At 39.0% G+C, this 22,039-nt stretch overlaps 1 protein-coding gene across 1 annotated transcript; it reads left to right on the plus strand.

Annotated features, from left to right (window-relative positions):
- Positions 1-1,376: 1,376 nt before the first annotated feature.
- On the plus strand, positions 1,377-21,893 carry LOC130870395 (zinc finger protein 160-like). Its single transcript, XM_057763113.1, has 5 exons — positions 1,377-1,719; positions 2,732-2,822; positions 7,023-7,149; positions 8,222-8,350; positions 14,411-21,893. Exons 2-5 carry the CDS (start codon positions 2,784-2,786, stop codon positions 16,366-16,368), a joined length of 2,253 nt encoding a protein of 750 aa, XP_057619096.1. The 5' UTR covers positions 1,377-1,719; positions 2,732-2,783; the 3' UTR covers positions 16,369-21,893.
- The last annotated feature ends 146 nt before the right edge of the window (positions 21,894-22,039 follow it).

The raw sequence follows: 22,039 nt of genomic DNA on the forward strand, positions 1-22,039 counted from the left end.
AAGGGGGTCAGCCTGTTCCAGAACATGGAGTTTTGAAGGACATTTGAGATACATCTGTTTTATTTTGATGCCAAGGAGGATGTCCAGGCTCTTAGAGGCTGATTTCAACAGGATTGGTATCATGTGACTGTCTACCAATAAAATGCATATATTAAAGGTTTCAGCAGTAGTGGGATAAAAGAGAAAATGGTGGAGGGTGAAAATGATCAATGTTTATCATCTACTTAAAAGTGGATTATGTATCTGATTGCACTTGGAAACTTTCATTGTTCTGTACTCATGATAACTTGTTGAATTCTGTGTGTACCTCCTTTGGAAATCCGCAGCGAAAGGTAAATCTGCTACCCGATGAAAAAATGAGAAGAAAATGTTTTCACTAGACATTCCTCAAATTATTCCAATTGTTTTCCCACAGCTGAATTTGAATGCTGCGGTTACAAATATCTTTAAAAACATGTATTTGAATGCAAGCATTTGCTTCTATTTAAAGTATATAAAGTAAGAGCATTCAATAGCGAATGAGAAAAAAAAAAGTGGTTTACATGTTTCAAACGTCCAGACCAAAAAGCACTTGGAGCATTTTTAAATTGTTATTTTTATTACAAAGGGGAAAGATGACACTTTTAAAGAAAAGCATTGATCTTCAATGTCAAACAGTAAGGACTTTGGCGAATACAATTCTTTTTTTTGTAACACAAAACAATTATAACACTGAAAAATAGGCGATTATTTTTTAAAAAAGACTCTTCAAATTAAAAATAAAAAAAAAAAAGCTCACCATGGACTTTGCCTCTCCTACTCACGCATACCCATGGCTACTTATTGACTCTGCCCTACTTAGAGCTGGGCTCCGAAGGGAAAATAAGCGGAGGCTGGTAACACTGTGCTGGAGAGTAACCTGGCCCCTAACCCTCCTACAGGACTGGCTCCGCCCACTCTCACCTTTTTTATTTTGTTTTGTTTTTGTACACTTTCCAGGAGCGTGCTATGCCCACCCTCCACTTTAGTCCATCACTTGGGCCTTGGCCCCGTCCACATTCCCTTACCAGCTGGTTCTCAGCCCTCATCACGCCATCTCGCTTTGAAACCCTCCCTAGCCTGACCACCCTTCTCCTGCCCTGCCGAAGTTCTGGACTCCGGACTCCACCCGTACTCACCGACCTCCCTTACATTTTCACCTCAGTCCGTCTATACCCTCGAGTAACGCCCCTCGACAACGTCAATCACTCTGTCTGACCCCGCCTACTTTCCCGGAGCTGGCTTGGAAGCACTTCCGCCGCGGCCCGGAAGCAGTTCAGTGCAGGTCAAGTCCTGTAGTCCGGTGAGTTTGCCCAGAGCCTTTAGACTGGTTGCCTGCCTAGGAGCTGGGGCGGAGAACCTTTACCCATGCCCGGGAACCGTATTGTGTGCGCCCAGCTCAACCCGCGTGACGCGGGGAGCCGCGAGACTGAGAAAGTAGGGACATGGGAGAGAGATGGCAGCAGAGCGAGGCGAGGGCTGCCCAGAGAAGAAGCATCCAGAAAGGATCAGGGACACGGATTCAGACGCTTCTGCGGCTGGGGAGGAGACTTGACTGTCGTTGCTGCGGGAAGAGCCGGGCGATGAGGGGACTAGAGAGGGATGAAGCTGCGGATGACAGTGGACCGGCTTGCGGCGGGATAACTGGCCTGTCGGAGGGAATACAGAAAGCAGGGTCTGGAGTACAGAAAGCAACGGGAGGTGAGGGCACACGAGCTGAACTGCCATTGTGTGGAGGGTGGCTGGAGAGAAAGAAAAGCTGGTGGAAGGTGTCAAGGAGACAGTGCAGAATGAGGGAGGGAGAGGCTAGATAAGGGAGGAGTTGATGGGTTAATAGGGTTATTGTTAATGAGCTTGCCTTTTTGTTGAAAAAGCTTTGCTTAAATGTTGGTGGTTAGAAAGAGAATTGCAAAATGTGTATCTGCCGGGCACGTATTGTGCAGGGCGTGTTGGCACACACCGGTAATGTCAGCGTGTGGAAGCAAAGCTGGGGTAGGAATATGGACAGTTTAAGGCAGCCTGGAAAAGATAGCTTAAGGCACTTTCCAAGTGAATAAATAATGTTGAGGTTGGAGGATACTGCCCCCGTTTAGACCTTCTTCAGCCAGAACAGTGATGTGACTCCTTTAGACAAGGTCACCCTTTGGTTTCACAGGTGTGGTATGGAGGAGTGGTGGGGTGTTCTCCTCTTTTCTAAAAGTGTCAACTTTCTTGTTGTCTCTCCTGCAGTAGTTTATCGTCCTTACAGCCAGCCCCTTGCTGCAGTGGACTAAACAGGTCCATCCTTCTGCATGGTGAATTCCTCCCAATGACTCTGGCTGTGGTACAGGAAGTGGGTGCCTTGCTTAGCTGTTTTGAATGTCCCTGTAATCCCAACTCGCAGGAGACTCAGGCAGGAGGATGATGAGTTCAAGTCCAGTCTGGGCAGTATATTGTGCCTTCATCTCCAAAAGGGAAGGGAAGTGGCTGTGTTTATCTGGAACATTATATTTTACTATTTTTGAGAGAAGGTTTTGCTAGTTCTACTAGTTCCGTAAGGCCTGAAAATCACTAGCCTGACTGGCCTTGAGTTCACAATCATCAGCCTTTAGTGCTAGCATTGTATATGTATGCAGGCCCATTCTCTTTTAATATTATTCAGAAAATTATCGTTTTATTAATGAAAGCACTTCACAAACCTGTGATAAATTAATTGTGTGCTTTTGGTATTCAGGACTGACTTCTGAATACTCAGGTTACTCAAGGAAGAAGCTGGGAGGAGGAGAATGAAGAAACAGAAAGAACCAGTAATGTCTGCCATGAAGGTACAGTGAGCCACTGTCGTCGTCTCCCCCCCCCCATTTTTTTCTGCTCTCCCTGAAGTGTTAGGCATGGAAGCTGCTGTCCTGCACTGAGTGTAGCACAGACATTTGACTTGCTCTTCCTCCTGTTTTTCCTTAGCCTTTGTTGTGTTCACTAGATTTCATCTCACAATAATCCTGTGATATAGAACATGGAAGAAACTGCTATTGCATATGTTCTAGAAGCAGCCCTTGTGCTAAGGATTGCCTAGTAAGGATTGACCAGGTGGGCTACCTAAGTGGACTGTTAGCTCTCTAGATGTAGGAAAAAGATGCTATACTTTGAAATCACATGTTGACATGCACACACAGATACTTCTTCAATTATGGGGATAAGGAGACCTTCATGTGAAACCGCATTCTTCATAGCCCAGTATACTGCAGGATATAATGTCAGTGGTCATTGTTTCCAAAAGAACATCTCAACAACTAAAATTGGGATAAGGGTTAGAGGGTGTTGTATTTCACCATTAAGATATTAGGGTTTTTTTCTCCCTTGTTTTCAGAGAGAGTAAGATTATCTTTTTGTGTAGCTAAGGCTGCTTCCTCAGTACATTCTGGGCTATCATCATCTCTCTGTGTATGTGGAGTATGTACTTGTTCATGTGAGTGTATGCTCATATGTTGTAGGCATGTTTGAAGGCCAGAAGTCAAATCAGTTATCTTCCTGAGTGGCTTACTACTCTTAATTTGATACAGCATGTCTTATAGGATCTGGAGATCATTAATTGGTTAAGCTGGCTGGGCACTAAGCACCATGGATTTGTCTCTCCACTAGTACAGTACTGAGTTTACAGATGCTCTCAGCTTTTACATGATGCTGGGGATACAAGCTCAGGTCCACTTGCTTTCCAGGCAAGCACTTTACTGCCTGAGCTGTCAGTATGAACCAGTCTGAGTGCTCAACAAAGGGGGCTCTGTGAACATTCTCAGAACTTCTATCCTGTAGACCCTGCTGTTCCCATGTGACTCTTCTGAATCTCACATTTCTGATAAAAGTAATTCTATTTTTCAGTCTTGGGAGCATGTTTCCTTGTAATAAAAAACACAATAATATTTTCCTCCTATTAATTAGTATTGAATATTCAAAAGTAAAAATGTCAATGTGTATCCCAAACAGACTCTTTTATCATAAATTTGGAAGCAGTCCTGAATTTTAGGAAGTGAATTGAAGCATTCTTTTCCTTGTCTATTACTGTTTGTCAGACACCAGGAAACCACAGCTGCAGTTCTTTCAGGAGTTTAAAAAGTTTTTTAGGGTGCTTTATTTTGTAAGTTTTCCCATTAGGAAAGTAGAGTAGCTTCTCTCTCTCTCTCTCTATCTCTATCTCTATATCTCTCTATATCTCTCTATCTCTCTCATTTTCTTTTGTTTTCTATTTTTCTTTTTGATTTTCCAAGACAGGGATTCTCAGGGATTCTCTGTATAGCCCTGGCTGTCCTGGAACTTGCTTTGTAGGCTGGCCTCAAACTCACAGAGATCTACCAACCACTGCATCCCAAGTCCTGGGAGTAAAGGTGTGTGCTATCACTGCCTGACATACTCCTTTCTTTTGTGACAGTCTTTCACTCTGTTTTCTGGAACTCTATATAGTTCAGACTGGCCTTGACCCCATAGTAAAATCTGTAGCTTCACCCTCCAGAGGCTTGGTTTTACAAAAGTAAGTTACCATTTCCAATGCTTTTTCACAGTCTTGTGGGAACATTCTATACATGAATGTACATAGTTCTCACATAGTGTTCAGTGAACACATCTTGATTGGATTCTTGATAAGTGCTACAAATACCCCTCTAGGCTTAGTATTAGAATTATACCCTTCTAAGTGGTTCCTGTATTTTCACACCATCTCAGGTTTCATTGCTAAAATCCAAAAGTCTACATATTGTTGATAAATTTGTGTATAAAGCAGAGTGTTTTTTGTTGGATTGCATGTTTCATGAGACTGTGATGAGGAAACATAGTCCTCTTGATTAACCTGGTTCTGTGTTGTAACCACATCAGTGTGTTAATTTTAGTAAATCTACGTCTGCTGTTCTCTTCACCACCTTCTTTTCCTCTCACTGAGTGGTAATGATTGCTGCATGCCTGGCTAGTCACCTCTCTGCTTTCTATCCTCTGGAGAAAATGGTGATCATGATAGTTTTAATGTTTGGGTTTATTTAATATCATGTTTTGTTTTCCTACATATTTTTACTGCTGACAAGTGAACATAGGATCTTGAGCTGTACCTTCAGCTTTTTTGCTTATAAAATGATTGGGGGGGGGGGGCTACAGAGATAGAGATGACTCAGCAGGTAAAAGATCTGGCTGGTCCTCCAGAGGAGCTGTGTTGTATTCTTAGCATCTACATGGAGGCTCATCACCATTTGTAACTTCAGTTTCAGAGAACCTAACACCCTCCTCTGGCCTTCTTGGGCACCAGGTACTCCTGTCTTACCCAGACATACATCTTAACAAACATTTAAACATACAAAGTAATAAGCCCACTCTAGCCCTGCACTCAATATGCAGTACAGTCCGGCCTTGAATTCATAGAGATCCTGACACCCCAGCCTTTAAAGTGCTGGGATAATAAGCCTGTGTCATGGCACTGAGCTGACTTCTTAAGTCCCATTATGTCATCACAGAAGACACTGCATGAATTAGCTCAGCTAGAAACTGAACTGGGTGTGTCAAACATCTTATCTGCCACTTGAATTGAGGTGAGCCTGTTTGTTTTTCTTTTTCTTTTATCAAATAAGTACCAAGTGGTAGTTAGGGGAATTGGGCAAAAGGGGGTGAAAAAAGGTTTCGGAGGACACAGTGAACGTTTATCAGAGTGGGCAGTGAATGAAAGGAGCAGACCTTGTGTTGGCTTTTGTTTATTTTTGTATTGTCTACAAACATGAGAAATGCTCTGTGACGTGATACCATAATATCTCATTACAAAGCAGAATAACATTAGGGACATACAGTGTTGTTCTGATGCATCTTAGTTTAGGAACATAGGAGAAATAAGGGTAGGTCTTGTACACTCATTAATCAGAAAGTTTTTTTCTTACATACCAGTCAAGTAGTTCTGCAATGTACTGCAGCCCAGTGTCAGCTAATTCAGTTGCATTCTGACACTAAACAGCTGGAGGACTCAGTTTCACAGAATATGCTTAATAAGGATCTATACAGCTTCCTCCTCAGTTTTATGGTTCATTTCTTAGGGCAACTTACAAAACCAAGGAAACCCTTTACCTTTTCCTATTTATTATAAAGAACATTCCAAAGACTCGAGATGACAGGTTGTTCAGAGAAGACACAAAAAGCAATGTACATGAGATGGGCTGTGACTTTCACTCCCTCCTTGGGTAAGCCACTCTTTAGTACTTTCCCATAGCAGAATGTAGGGTGAAAGCTTTAAACTGATTTGAGGTTTCATGAAGATTCCATTATTCACATATTACTTAATCCCTTTGGTCATTGGTATTCACTCATGCCTTCAGCCCCAATCCTCTCCATGGAGGATGGGGACTAAGACCTGAAGTTCGAACCTATTCCTGCCTTGGTCGTCTTGGGCCCTGGAAATTGTCCTGTAACTCGGGACTTCATTTTACCTTTTATCATAATCATAGGAAACAAATCCATTCTTATCACTCTGGAGATGCCTGGTGAACTGTATGTCTGAGAACTAGGCAAAAACATGTGTTATAGGAAGGCTGTTTGTGTGTTCCCTGGCCACCCAGACTCCTGAAATAACCACAGAGAAACTATTAATTAAATCACTGCTTGGCCCATTTGTTCTAGCTTGTTATTGGCTAACTCTTATATCTTAATTTAACCCATTTCTATTAATCTGTGTATTATCACATGGCTTTGGCTTTCTGGATAAAGTTTTGTCCATCCAGGGCTACATGACTTCTCACTGATTCCTCCTTCTTTCTCCCAGCATTCACTTAGTTTTCCTCACCTATCTCTATTTTACCCTGCCAGACCAAAGCAGTTTCTTTATTCATTAACCAATAAAAGCACCACATATATAGGAGGACTTCCCACATCACATATATAGTTTGTAATCTCACAGAGTGGTGGTGGTTTGGTCTCATCAACTCAGTCTTTCTGTTTTTTCCCCTTTTCTTGTCTTTTTGTAAAGATCCTAAATGTCCACATAGTGAAATGTGTTTGTTTCCTTTTAGGGGAAGTTGACTTTCAGTGATGTGGCCATAGAGTTCTCTCAGGAGGAGTGGGAATGCCTGGACCCTGCACAGAAGGCTTTGCACAGGGATGTCATGTTGGAGAACTACAGCAACCTGGTCTCCCTCGGTAAGGATGACTTCCTTCAAGAGTTGGGAATCTTTGCCATGTAACTTTGTAGTTTTCTTTCCATGCCTTTGGGGGAACCATGTGGCCCCTCCTTCCTTCCTCCCACTGCCCTCTTCCTTCTCTTGCTCTGCATTGGGAATAGAACCTAAAACTTTTTCACCAACAAGCACTGGGTGTTATTTCTGCCCCTTGTGGTAGATTTTGTTTTTGTTTTGATCTCTTGAGTTATATAGTGTAGAAGCCTTGAACTTAAGAGGTTTTTTTTGGTTGGTTTGTTTTTTTTTTTTTTGCCTCACATTCCCTAGTGCTGGAATTACTGGCATATGTCACTACACATGACTCATGTCACCTAGATTTGTGTTTAAAGTATCCAATGTTGAGTGTTCTGTGTTGCGTGGGGTGTTCAAAGAAGGAGAGTCACGTGAAGATGTAAATTTTAGGCCCTCTGGCAACAGGGAGAAACAGTTTCTGTGACCTGAACTTTGAACCTCTGTTCAGAAGCATATTTATTGACTGTACACAAAAGTTGTATTAGGAGTATCAAAGCCCCTTTGGTCTATATGCTTTCTGGAGGAAATCATCACATTCCCAAAACCTTTACTTCTTTTTTTGTATTGCTTGCAGTACCTAATAGTGCAAGATCTCCAGGTGTGTCTGGATAGTCCTGTAGCCAAAATCATACAACAGAAAACAAATCTATAAACATAGAAAGCAGTCACTCTTCTCTACTGTGGTTTCTTCATGGTTTGGTACCTTCAACTAACACTAATACATTCTACTGCTGCCCTATATATAGTGAGGAACAGCTATTATATTTTATGTTTACCCTAGATACAAATGACTGTATTAGAATCTCACTAATCCAGTTCTTTGCTTTCTTTCCCTCAACTTTTGATTCAATCATTTTGATACATAACTAGATATCTGTCCATTAAACTCCCAGAAGGAGGCTGTCAGTAATGATTTTGTATTTTTCTAGATTTATATGAAGCATGCTCTCTCCCCACATTAGCATAGGACAGATATTCTATAAAAACCTCACTACATGGTATTACTGTCTTTTTATAAACAGGAGTCACAGTTCCTAATCTGAATATTATGTCTATGTTGGAAGAAGAGAAAGGGTCCTGGATCGTGGAGAGTAAGGCAGTAATAACCAGAAAACCAAATGGACAAGAATATGTGAGAGCTGTGAGGACAGGTAAGCTCTCAGAGGGTAGTGTGGAAGCTGCATCGCTGTGCATTGGCAAGTCAGGGTTTCTATGGGAAACATAAGTCTGTCACTATCCTTTACAAGTAGAGAACTTTAGCCTTTAACTCTCTCGTGGTGTCCTGGTAGTTTTGTTTGTTTTTAATCTTTTTTCTTCTTTGTGTATTTGAGGTAGTGTCTCACTCTTCATTTCAGACTGATCTGAAACTCACTGTGTAGCTCTTGGTAAGCATCCTGTCTCAGCCTTCCAAGTGCTAGGATTAGATGCATGAGGTACCATTGATGGCCATTTGATTAAATTTTGACAGAGGTGCTATACAAGGTTCATGGTGAAATGTTTGACTCTCTTTGACAATGTGAAATGGAACGTTCTGTGTGGGAGGAGGATGGGTAGCAATCTTATCTCTGCAGACCAGGCTAGCATGGAACTCTCAGTTCTCCTGCTTTAGCCTGACAACTGATATAATTATGTGTGTGGGCCTCCATGCTTCCCTGACGTAGAACTTTGAAGAGGTGAATCTAATTGGAAATAGGTAACTGGATGAGCCACCCTGAGAAGGACTAATGTTGAACATAATGATGTATTAGTAAGGCTAAGCTGGGCCTGGTGGTACATGCCTTTAATCCCAGCACTTGAGAAGCAGAGGCAGGGGGATCTTTATGAGTTTGAGACAAAGCTGATCTACATAATTGAATTCCAATTATGTAGTGAGAGTCTGTCTCAATAGAAATAAAACTTAAAAACTGAAATAATTAGGCTAACACAAAACAACACATAATGGTTTCCTACTTGGTTCATTTTTTTCAGTAAAATTTTCTCTGGGATGATAAATGTTATCATATTTAGAACTTCATTTTCCTGGACAAATAAAACTCATAATACACACACACACACACACGTGTGTGTGTGCACAGAGGCAGCTATTTATGTACACACAGGTAAATTAAATAATTTTGCTACTAAAAATAGCAACAAGAATAGTGCAGACATTACTCAAAAGCTGAGTTGCCAGATGATATAATAACATCTGTCTTTTACCTCTTTCTCATAATGTTTCCTCTTCCGTACTTATTGTCACCATTGTGAAACCTACCATGACTGAGAAGAACCAAATGAAACAGGCTTTTGTTACTTTGCATTAGGTATTTCCCTCTGAGTGTGGACAAGTAATTTGCATACCATATATCCAAAAGTGAATTAATAGCCAAAATGTAAAACCTGACATAAGCCAGCATGAAAACAGCCCGCCTGAAAATGGGGACGTGCATGTGTGTGTGTGTGTGTGTGTGTGGTAGGCAAGAGGTGGTGCTTACACCTAGGGCCTAGCTAAGCTAGAACCATACCAGGCTCCCACCCCATTAGAAATGTTGTATTCTTTCCATTTTACTTTTTATGTATTCTTTTTTTGAGATGAACATTGCACAGGCCACTCAGACTGCTCAGATGGATTAGAGGTACGCATCATGATGCCTAACTTTAACACGTATTTACTGAAGAGAAATGATACATGAAATGAAGTTCAGCATTACTATTTTGCAGAGATGCCAATTTTTACCAAAGTGAATGTCACCTTCACTTGGAAAGATAGCTATTGTGGAAAAGGTGAGCCTTGATCTGGATGTGGTAGAAAGGGAATTTGGGTTCTCTGTTGTTCGGAATCTAGATTGGGATTCATTAATGAGAACTAATTACAGGCAAATCAGAAAAAGTAAATAGAACTACTGTATAATCAATAAGGCAGCTCAACTTTTGAGTGTAGATACTGAAGACTAATGATGACATGTACATGTCATGGCTATATTGTTCTTGTGACTTATGTTTGTGACATTATTGCTAGTTGCCAAGTTAAGTAATAGACCATGTGTTAATAACCAATGCATCTATGTGTAGTCAGAGGCAGCTCTTTTGTTTCCTGGCTGCCTAGACCCAAAATAACCACACAGAAACTATATTATTTAAAACACTGTTCAGCTTGTTAGCCTATTCATGTTTCTAGCTAGCTCTTACATCTCAAATGAACTCATTTCTATTATTTTAAATTTTACCATGTGGTTTGTGGTTTACCAGTAAAGTTCTGGGGGCACATCTGTCTCCCTCAGTGGCTACATGGTGTCTCACTTACTCCACCTACTTTCTCTCTATATCTCTTTCAGCCTGGCTTTACTCTGTTAAGCCATTGGCTGAAAGCAGCTTCTTCATTAACCGATGGCAATAAAACATATGCACAGCATACATCACCTCCCAAATCACCTCCCTTTTCTATCTAAATAAAATGGAAGGTTTTAACTTTAACATAGCAAGATTACATATGACAAAACAGGTATCAAGCAATTATTATAGGTACAATATTTATATCTATTTGATCTTTTATCATAACTAAGGAAAACTATAATTATAACTATTCTTCAACTCCATCAAAGACCTCAACAAGGATATCATATTGCCTAAGTTAACAGGAAGTGCATTGTAAGCAACCTCCAGAACTCTAAAATTGACAGAGACATCTCGCTGCCTGGTCTCCCAAAGTTCTTCTGTATCATTGCAAGCACTCATTGTCAGCCCACAGGCCCACAGTATCTGGCACACTTTCCCATGAAGCGGGAAATTTCAAGGACAGTTCCACCTATATTGGCAGTGTGTCAGTCACTTTCTTCTCTGTCCTGCAGAATGTCTGGCAGACTTTTTCATGAAGCAGGAACATCTTCTTTAAGCAGCTTCAGTACTCATTTCAGTCAAATAGTTCAGGCAAGAACAGTTTCTTCCCCAAATGGTTAACAAACTCCATAAGGAGCCTCTTCTATGCCCATCATCCTCTTGAAGTAGATTGGTGATGCCAGGAGCAGATGTGTCACATTGTCGAGAAAAGTCCTAAATTCTTAAAACATTCTAAATGCCAAAATCTGTAGGTCTTTGAAAGGATTGAAGGTTATCTGTCTAACTGAAATATATTTATATATTTAGAAAATCTAACTAACATGACTACAAGCTTGACTATAATAGATGACTATGTATTAACCTGTATACAGAATTTTCAGGAAACTGCAGCAGAGACATTCTAAAATGCTGGGTCACCTGAGATGCTTGTCTTTATTGTTATCTGATCCCTTTATTTTCTGAAAACACAAACTTTATATAACATATGTATCTGCATTAAAACAAATATAGAATGGTGTGTACAGGTCAGCTAAAGGTGATTTTTGTTCTATGTTTTAGCAGGTATAAAGGATCTGTTAACTTTATAAGTCTCTGGATTATATAAACAAACCTCTATCCATGCCATTTGTAAAGATGATATGGAATAATAAATCATAAGGCCTCTTTAGCAAACAATTTATCATGTTTCATCCAGTCTCAGAGCTATTCCCATGTAGAGGTATCAGCATGTACATCATCTGTTTTTTAGTTTTTCTTGTTTTTTGTTTGTTTGCTTGTTTTTTTCTTCATTTCTATAACCAAGACTTTTAGGAGCTTTCTCCCAAACAAATCTGATCTTCATTAATTTTGAAGCAATTTATAGCTGTTTGCTTTCTGTAGAGTCATAGGCATAACATCTTCCCCAACACATCTATTTCCTACCTTACATTATGAAGTTAAGACATTCTTAAAATACTTAACTTAGCTTTTTTTTTTTTTTTTCAATCGATAGTCTTTCAGGAGCATTTGTGTTTTGCTCATCAGCATTCATAATTTTTAAAGTCATCAAAGCAACATATAAGATCCAGCCCTATGTTTTTCCCATCCTTACATTGCTTTTTAAAAATTACTTCACTCTACTTTATTATTTTTAAACTATTGATTAATTGATTGATTTTGTTATGACTTTCCATACCCATTTTTTCTTTCTTTAGCACCTAAGCATACATTCAAGCACACTGTATGTTGTAACCTGTTCAGAGGCTTTCTTGACTCAAATCTGAGTTTATGCATGTCTGTACCCTTCTCTGTCCACATGAACCAAAACTTTACTTTCTAGGGTGAGCACATGGCTTGGCAACTGGCTCTGCCTCCTTTGGCCTAATGATCCCAGCTCTGGAAAGTTGCTGAGATCAAGAGCAGTAGGTGTTTTTACCTAGCATACCAGTTGCTCAAGTGCTCTGATGTACAGCAGAATCTTTTAAAGAACCTGTGATTCTGTATGCTGTAAGAAAAGTGCCTACCTGAAAGAACATGGTCACCAGAAAGTCACACTTGGAACTTTTTGTTCCAACTTTCTCAGGCCCTATGTAGATTTATGTGCTGAATGTTGGGTGCTAAATGTAGCAAGTTGTCTTGTCTAACTATCTTTGGATCACCAACCTGCAAATAATGATTTGGAGACTTATCATTAATTATGAAAGATGCGCCTTATTTTATGCTTTTTCCCAATTAGCTCTTATAACTTAAATTAACTTATCTCTATTAATATACGTTGTATCATGTTGCTCAGTACCATATGTCTGACTTTTTCAGTGTCTCACTGGCATTTCCCCCCTTTCTTCCCAGAGTTCCTTCTCTCTCTGCAGGAATCCCACTTATTCTCTCCTGCCTAATTATTGGCCATTCTACTTTTTATTAATCCAAATCACAGTGACACATATTCTCACAGTGTAAACAAATATTCCATAACATGACATATTACTTATCTAAATTGATCATGCCCATCTTTTTTTTTTACTCTACTTTTTCTCTTTCCTCTTCCCTGATAGATTCTCTTCTACTTTATATTTTTTTTTGAATCAGGCTTTTTAGAAAAATTTCCACATGTAAGACAAAACATGCTACATTTGTCTTTGTATTCAATTTGTTTTGCTTAATGCAGTGCTCTCCATTTCTGTCAGTTTTTCTAATGAATGACAGAATTCCATGTGTTCTTTATCATTGAATAATTCTGTAATGCCTATGTTTATGAATCAATCTGTTGATGAACTTGAGGGCTGATTCCATGTCTTGGGTATTGTGAGCCTTAGTTTCATAATCATGGCTATGCAATTATATTTTCTATATAATGACTTTGTTTCATACATAAAAACACAGGAGTTAAATGACAATGTTATGTTTCTTTTTTTTTGTACTACTGTAATAAAGTCCTGTTTATTCTTAATATGAAAGTGTTTATCATTTTATAACATGTGATATTTTATTTTTAATATATGTCATTTTTAATTAGATGTGTGTGTGTATGTATGTGTGCACAGGAATTCAGGTACCTGCAGAGTTCAGACATAATTGTTGGATCCCCTGGAGCTGGCATTATAGGTGGTTGAGATTAGTCCAATGTAGGTCTTGAGAACCCATCTCAGCTCTTGTACAAGAGTAGTGCATACTCATAAGCACGAACAGTGCTTTAGATCTTCAGATCCTATATTTATCAATTTATGAACTTATGTAGTCATAAGTTTGCCTGCTTGCTTTATCATGAAATCCCAAAATTGCTTTATAATATTTACTAGGACCTATAAGTGATTGTTTTTTTTTTTTTGTTATGTGCTGTGGAGTATAAATGACATGCACTGCTTGTTAATGTTAAAAAATGCCCGTCATTAGTGGGTCTAGGTAAGTTTATAAGAGATGATTGCATTGTTTTTGCTGGTACTGTTTCTGTCAATTTTTCTTCTAGCTATCATTTTGCAATTCAAAATTGCCACCTACTTATATAAATTTAACTATTATTACGTTCCATTTTAATTTATTTTGGTGCTTTAGTGTGTATTTCTACAGAATATGCTGTTAATATCTACTTTCCTCCCCTCAGTTATAGTATAGCCCTATACTTTTTGGCAATTAGTATGCACCTTTATATGATGGAAAATATTCTTTTCCTGATTTATGCTACTTTACTCAATATGAAGAATTTGGTCATGGGTTATTTGAAACAGTCACTTTTTCCTGATGATTTAAATTACATATAAATTAATTACATTAATTATGGGATCAGTCATTTTATAATGCTTACATTATCTTTTATGGTTCTAAAAATTGATAAGTTAACTCAGTAAATTTTATTTTGCTGGAACTTTTTTTTCAGTGGGAATATCTGTCTTAATTAATGAAAAATCTGTTATGTCTTCTAGTCAACTCTCTTGAACATATAATTAAAGATTTACCACCAAAAGAGAGCGGCAATTCAGGGGAAATAGACCAGACAGTGGTGTCAGAAAGATATAAAAGCAGTGGCACTGAAGACTCTTCCTTCAGAGAACTCCAGAAGATCATACAGGATTTCGAGAGGAAAGACAGTGAAAGGAGTTATAAATTCACCCATAGAGGACATCAAGATTGTAGAAAGAATACAGGAAAATGCCTTAGGAACTTACTTGAAATGCAGCCATTTCCATCTACAGAGAATATTGATGATGATGAACTTAAGTCTATCACCAGTGGCTTTTCAATTTCATCATCTGAACAAATTTCGTCTATTGGTGTCAAAGCTCACATTGTTCATGAATATGAATATGATGTTTATTGTTCACTACTTATGAAAAGACGTAAAGCACACATTAAGGAAAAACCTTATCAATGTAATGAGTGTGGCAAGGTCTTCAGTTATACTTCTTCTCTGGCACATCATCGGCAAATTCATACTGGAGAGAAACTTTACAAATGTGTCCAATGTGGCAAGGCTTTTTTTCGACGTTCTTACCTTTTGGTACATGAGAGGCATCACACTGGAGTAAAACCTTACAAATGTAATGAATGTGGCAAGGTCTTCACACAGAATTCACACCTTACAAGTCATCGGAGAATTCATACTGGTGAGAAACCATACAAGTGTAATGAATGTGGCAAAGCCTTTAGTGTTCGTTCAAACCTAACTAATCATCAGGTAATTCATACTGGTGAAAAACCTTATAAATGTAACGAGTGTGGCAAGGTCTTCAGTCAGACTTCAAGCCTTTCAATTCATCGGAGAACTCACACTGGAGAGAAACCTTACAGGTGCAATGAGTGTGGGAAAGCCTTTAATTCACATTCAAACCTAAATACCCATCAGATAATCCATACTGGAGAAAAACCCTACAAATGTTCAGAGTGTGGCAAGGTCTTTACTCAGAATTCACACCTTGCAAATCATTGGCGAATCCATACTGGAGAAAAACCTTACAAGTGTAATGAGTGTGGAAAGGCTTTTAGTGTGTATTCCAGCCTCACTACCCATCAAGCAATCCATAGTGGAGAAAAACCTTACAAGTGTGATGAGTGTGGCAAGGTTTTCACGCAAAATTCACATCTTGCAAGTCATCGCGGAGTCCACAGTGGGGAGAAACCTTACAAATGTGAAGAATGTGGCAAGGTCTTCAGTCAGACTTCAAACCTAGCAAGGCATTGGAGGGTTCATACTGGGGAGAAACCTTACAAATGCAATGAATGTGGCAAAGCTTTTAGTGTGCGTTCAAGCCTTACTTCCCATCGGGTAATCCATACTGGAGAAAAACCTTACAAATGTAATGAATGTGGCAAGGTCTTTAGTCAGACTTCAAGCCTTGCAATTCATCAGAGAATTCACACTGGAGAGAAACCTTACAGGTGCAATGAGTGTGGGAAAGCCTTTAATTCACATTCAAACCTAAATACCCATCAAGTAATCCATACTGGACAAAAACCCTATAAATGTCTGGAATGTGGCAAGGTCTTTACTCAGAATTCACACCTGGCAAATCATCGCAGAACCCACACAGGAGAGAAACCTTACAAGTGTAATGAGTGTGGCAAAGCCTTCAGTGTGTACTCAAGTCTGACCACTCATCAGGCAATCCATACTGGAGAAAAACCTTACAAGTGCAATGAATGTGGTAAAGTCTTCACTCAAAATTCACACCTAGCAAGTCACCGTAGGACTCATACTGGAGAAAAACCTTACAAATGTGATAAGTGTGGTAAAGCCTTTAGTGTGCGTTCAAGCTTGACTACCCATCAGGCAATCCATACGGGAGAAAAACCTTATACATGTAGTGTGTGTGGCAAAGTCTTTAGTCGAAGTTCCAACCTTGCAAGTCATCAGAGACTTCATATTGGACAGAAACATAAGTGACTGTAGCAAGGCCTTCAGCCCCAATTCACTTGCACAATATCCAGTCTTAAGAAAATATTAATTTAAATGATAGAACAACACTCATCAAGAGTTAAAGTACATCACTGGTTATGGTTATATGCATGCAAACCACACACTTGTCAGACAGTTGTGGGATTTACCAGAGGAATAAGTCTTCATCTTCCATAGCTAATCTTCGATGTTACAGCCTACAAAATAATTAATTGCAGAATAATTAAAATTCAGAATAGGCTAAAACTATACACATACACACACATATATGTTGCAAGACTACATTAATATACCTGGTTGCCTTCAGGATATAAATTAGTTATTGGTTTTTATTTCCTTGCAAAGTCTTCCTTATAATTTATGATTATCAGCCTCAACTTTGTGATGGTATAGTTCTTGCCCCAGGGCCTTTTTCTTGCACCCTCTGTGAAAAACAGGATGAAAAATCACATTAGTATGAAAGGAGCATGTGTATAATTTCTGAGAATGGCTCCACCTTTTGAATTAACTTTTGCTTAACTTATTGTTTTGTTTTAGTTGTGATTGGCCCTATGACCAAAGCCAACTTGGGGAGTAAAGTGTTTATTTCATCTTATGGATTACAGTTAATTAAGATAAGCCAGAGTAGGGGTTAGAGTAGGAGCGTGGAGGCAGGAACTAAGGTAGACAATGGAGATGGTATGCCTGCTGGTTCACTTTTCATGGCTTAACTTCCCTTATACAACCCAGTACCACCTAGCACGGGGTGGTAGTGCCCAAATTGGACTAGGCCCTCCCAGAAAATGTTTGTCAGATATGCTCAGAGTCCAGCCTGATGGAGGCAATTTCTTAAGAGCCCCTCTTTCCAGGTAATTCCTGGGTGTCAGGTTGACAAGATCTAAACAGAACATTTATCATCTGAAAGGCATGGGATATTGTAAAACTGCAACACAAAGTTTTCAAGTTCATTGTGTAATTTGGGGGTTATCTGTGTGGCATCAGCAATTAAATGGGAAAGAAATTAGAATATTGAACTTTCTTTTCCTTTTTTCTTTTTTAGTTTTCTTTTTTTATTATTTATTAAAAATTTTTCCCTCCTCCCATTTTCCTCCCACCACCCCTCTTCCCCCCCTACTTCTTCAGTCCTAAGAGCAGTCAGGGTTTCCTGCCCTGTGGGAAGTCCAAGGTCCTCCCCCCACATCCAGGTCTAGGAAGGTGAGCACCCAAACAGACTAGGCTCCCACAAGGCCAGTCCATGCAGTAGAATCAAAACTCAGTGCCAGTTCTTGGAGAAAATCAACAAGATTGACTGAAAAGAATATTGAACTTTTTATGAAATGAGAACAATATACTCATAGGGATGGATTGTCTGGTAAAATACAGAAGGCATAGTTAGCATCTACATTGACTGGCAATAGCTTTTGTACAGCAAAGTATAATTTTTCTTACTATTTAATTTGAAGAAAGAAACTATTAGAATGGAACATTTAACCCAAAGAATTAAAGTATAGGAGCTGGCTATAGAGGTTATGGAGAAGCACTTGTCTACCATCTGTGAGGCCCTTAGCAGCACCAAAAGTAAAAATACACTAAAGTTTTCTTAAGGATATCATTTACTTACTGTTGTTAAGCTTTGCCACTATTTTATTCAAAATATATCCTTGACCTAATTTTTATTTAAAGCTTTTTACATTTTTGCGAATGTGTTTTTAATTCTTCTGTATAGTCTTTTTCTGTATCAGTACAGTGCTCCTCCAAGGAAATGAGAAAATGAAGTAAAGCTCCTCAGGTTGAGGTTTCTATACTTCGTATGAAATCAAATGCTATAAAGTTTTAGGGCCCTATAATCATTTTCCATTGAATTTATTCTGTCTATGCCCAAAGGATACTTGTGTAGATATAATGGACATCAAGAAGATACATTGTGTAGACTACCAAAGCAAAGATAACATGTTTTTGTATATACCTGTTGACTCTTCATAGCTGTGCAGTACTTCAGACATTCCATTGATTGATATAAACTATGCAATCTTCATTCTGGTTGACTTTCCACATCGATAAAATTTGAAAAACAACAGTACTATTAGAATCATGAATTCAACTATTTAATGAAAAAAGCTTACCTTAAGCACTGTTTAGTAAACATGAAATTAAAATGCATGAAGTAATATGAATAAAATAATTCAGAATTTCTTAAGGGAGATAATTTGTTACTTTTCTATTATGCTAGAATACCCCCAAAAAAGCAAGTTACGGGGGGGAAAAGGTTATTTTATAGTTTTCAGAGGAGATACAGTCAGTAATGACAAGGAAGGCATGACAATCAGTAAATGTTACATAACCGGAACAGAAAGTTGGGCCATGCTGTAAAACGTCAAAGGACAATTCCCAGTTACCTCTTTCCCCAGTAAAGTTCCACAACCTTCCCAAATAGTACTACCAACTGGGGACCAAATGTTTAGTTACATGAGCCTTTGGGAGACTTTTCTTATTGAACCCTTCATTGACTTCCCTCAGTGTTGCATCCTTTCTTCCCTAAACCAGTATGAACTGGGAAATACTAAGTGCTGCCTCCAACTTTTTATGAAGCTTTCCCTTGGGCCAGTTGCATCAGCTTTTGCACACTGAAGCTGGTAAAAAACTTTCGTATTTGCTTTGTTGGGGCAAAGGAACCCTAAGGTTTCACTACTCATAAGCTGTGGCCTTAGCTATTGGAGTTTTGTTTATCTTTCTGTGCCACGTGTTTTTCACTATAGACTCATAAGTAGCCAGTAATAACAATGCCACAAAATAATGTCGTATTTTGAAGACTTTCCCAAAGAAATCAGCCCATTACTTCCTAATGCAATGTCACTCAAATTCTTGTGATGGGGGGAGGTGTAGATCACCTCAGCGGGATCCTTTGCCAGTACATAACATAAACTGATATTAGAGTCCTTGCTTTCTTATGAAATCTTGTGAATTATACTTCCACGTTTTGCATTTTTCTCAGTATTGCTGTCATCCCTGCTCACACTAGAAGTCCCATTAAGTTCTACTTATAGCATTCAGTAGTATTTCCAACCAAAATACATCATGGGACTTTTCTTCCACAGTATACAGGCCTATAAACCACATGGTTGGGTGTTGGGACCTAATGGAGTCCTGGCCTTCCTACTCATCTCCTCTGTTGGTGACCTTTTTTGCCCTTGTTGTTCTGGGTTTCTGAGAAACTTATAAGTTCCTTACTCTCAGAGTTGTTTATCAACCCTGCTTTCTGAGTACGCATTGCCTTGGCCCTAACCTGAGGATCCGGTGATGAGGTCTTCATCCTGTTGACCCACCTGTCTGGGTTAGGTATAAACCCCCTTGGTGATGTACAATAAAAGGGCATCTTATTCTGCAACATCCAGAGTGCATGTTTCATTAATTCTGACCTGACATCCCTTGCTCAGGCTTGGCATCCAGGCTGAGCTGGTGCAGCAGTTGGGATTAACAAAGAACCCACCTTGGTGGTTTGAACAACAATGGCTTTTACAGTCTCATAAATTTGAATGCTTGGTCAGGGAGCAGTCATTATTTGAAAGGATAAGGAATAAATGGGTAGGCTTCGAAATTTCAAAAACCCAAGGAAGGACCCATGGCTCCTTGTTCCTGATGCCTGCATATCTTAGTGTAGAACTCAGCTACTTTTCCAGCAAAATGTCTGCCTGTATGCTTCCATGCTTGCCCACCATGATGATAATGAACTAAACCTCCAAAACTAGAGACAAGCTCCAAATAAATGCTTTCTTTTTTAAGATTAGCTATATTCATGGTGTATATTCATAAAAATAGAACTTTGGCTAAAACAGAAGTTATCAGAGATGGGGTATTGCTATTACAGGTCTCATAATGATTTGGGGAATATGGGAGACTGGTACCTTGGACAAGAAAAATGGACATTTAACTAGGTCTTAATGTACCATTCTGGTAGGATGATGGAAGACAGTGCTGAGGATGATTTGAAATGTGGAAGCTCAACTTCAGAGGGGAAGAATATTAGTGGCTTGGAGACTGTTCTTGTGATATGTTGACAAATAATATGGCTTCTTTTCTTCCCCACCCTGAAAATCTTCCAAAATCTAAATTGAAGAATTTTGGATTAATGGTTTTGTCAGCGATCATTGACTGTGTCCCATGGTTAGTTGTCACTCTAATGCAGATCTCTAATGAAAAACAAGCTGACCAAGGAAAACTATGGAATGTACAGTTTGAGGAGAAAAGGAGCACCAGGAAATGTAATATAGGAAGTAAGTTCAGTGCTGAAGGAGATGAAAAGATTTTTAAAATGATGTTAAATGTAATAAATGAAGTGGTGATCTCAGTGTCTCCACCCAGCAAAGCTTTTATCTTGTGAAAAGGAATTAAGGTAAAGCTCAAGGAATGAAGGAAATCATTAACAAATAAAGTTGATACACATGTAATTGAATAAGGGGCCCACATTTCAGCTCCAGCAAGCAACAGAACTTAGCATCTTTGGCCATGTGGATCTGACTTTATGAGACCAGTGTACAAGGAAAGAGCTGTGACACATCCCTCTGCAGCTAAGAAAAATTGCTGAGGCCATGTATATTTCAGTGCTTTCCCTCCATAAAGGCCCAGAGATGCTTTGCATGAAGCTGTGAATATGAATCCTTTATCGCTTTGGGGACCTCCCAAGATGGTGAAGATGCCAAAATGTGAGATACCCACCAAGAACTGCTAAAAGCAAGTGAAATAAGTTCCAGAGAGAGAGAAGTGTGTTGTAATCAACTGAAAAGTGTTGGATATCTGAAGAGTTCTTTGACATCAGACATGGAGATGCAGAGTTTAGAATTTGCCATGCCAGTTTGAAGTTCTTTTTTTTTTTCGCCCCCTCCCCCATCCCAGTTTGAAGTTCTTTGGTCCAGAATTTCCTCACTATGATTCCTTTCCTCCTATTTGAAATGGTGTTGAATATTCAATGCCATTGTATGTGATCCACTTTTTGATTTTGATTTTACAAGAGGTTATAGTTAAAAGATTGCTATGAGTCTCAAATAGTGTTGATACTGTTATAAATTATGGGGTCTTTAAAAGTTGGATTGAATGCAATTTTGTATTATGATATAGCTACAAGTCTATGGTGCTTGGGAGTGAAGTGGGTGGTTTCAATAAAAATAACCCCCATAGTCTCATAGATTTTAAGTATTTGGTCTTTAGTTTGTTCCTCTTGACAATGATTAGGAGCTGTGACCTTGTCAGAAGTGTCTCATTGGGTACAGGATTTGGGGTTTCAAATGTTCAAACCAGGCCCAGTGTCTTCCTCACTCCCTGGTGTCTACCAATGTAGATTTAGAACTATGCTACATCTGTAGCACCATATCTGTCTGTATGCCACCAGGCTTCCCACCATAATGGTAATGGACTAAACCTCTGAAAGTGTAAGCCAGCCTCAATTAACATTTTTCTTGTGTAAGCATTGCCAAGATCATGGTGTCTCTTCATAGCATTTGAGCACTAAGACAGAAATTATATACATTAAATGAGAAGGAAGTGCAAACAATTTTATATTTTCCAAGCTAAACCTCTTAGAAGGAAAAATAATTCATTATGTTTCCGATCAAAGAAGCCTAATGTTTTCTTGGTGTATTAGGTGGTGTAATAAGGCATAGACCCTTGTTATAACATTTTCATATGT

Source organism: Chionomys nivalis, chromosome 2 (assembly GCF_950005125.1).
Source record: "Chionomys nivalis chromosome 2, mChiNiv1.1, whole genome shotgun sequence".
Classification (NCBI taxonomy): Eukaryota; Metazoa; Chordata; class Mammalia; order Rodentia; family Cricetidae; genus Chionomys; species Chionomys nivalis.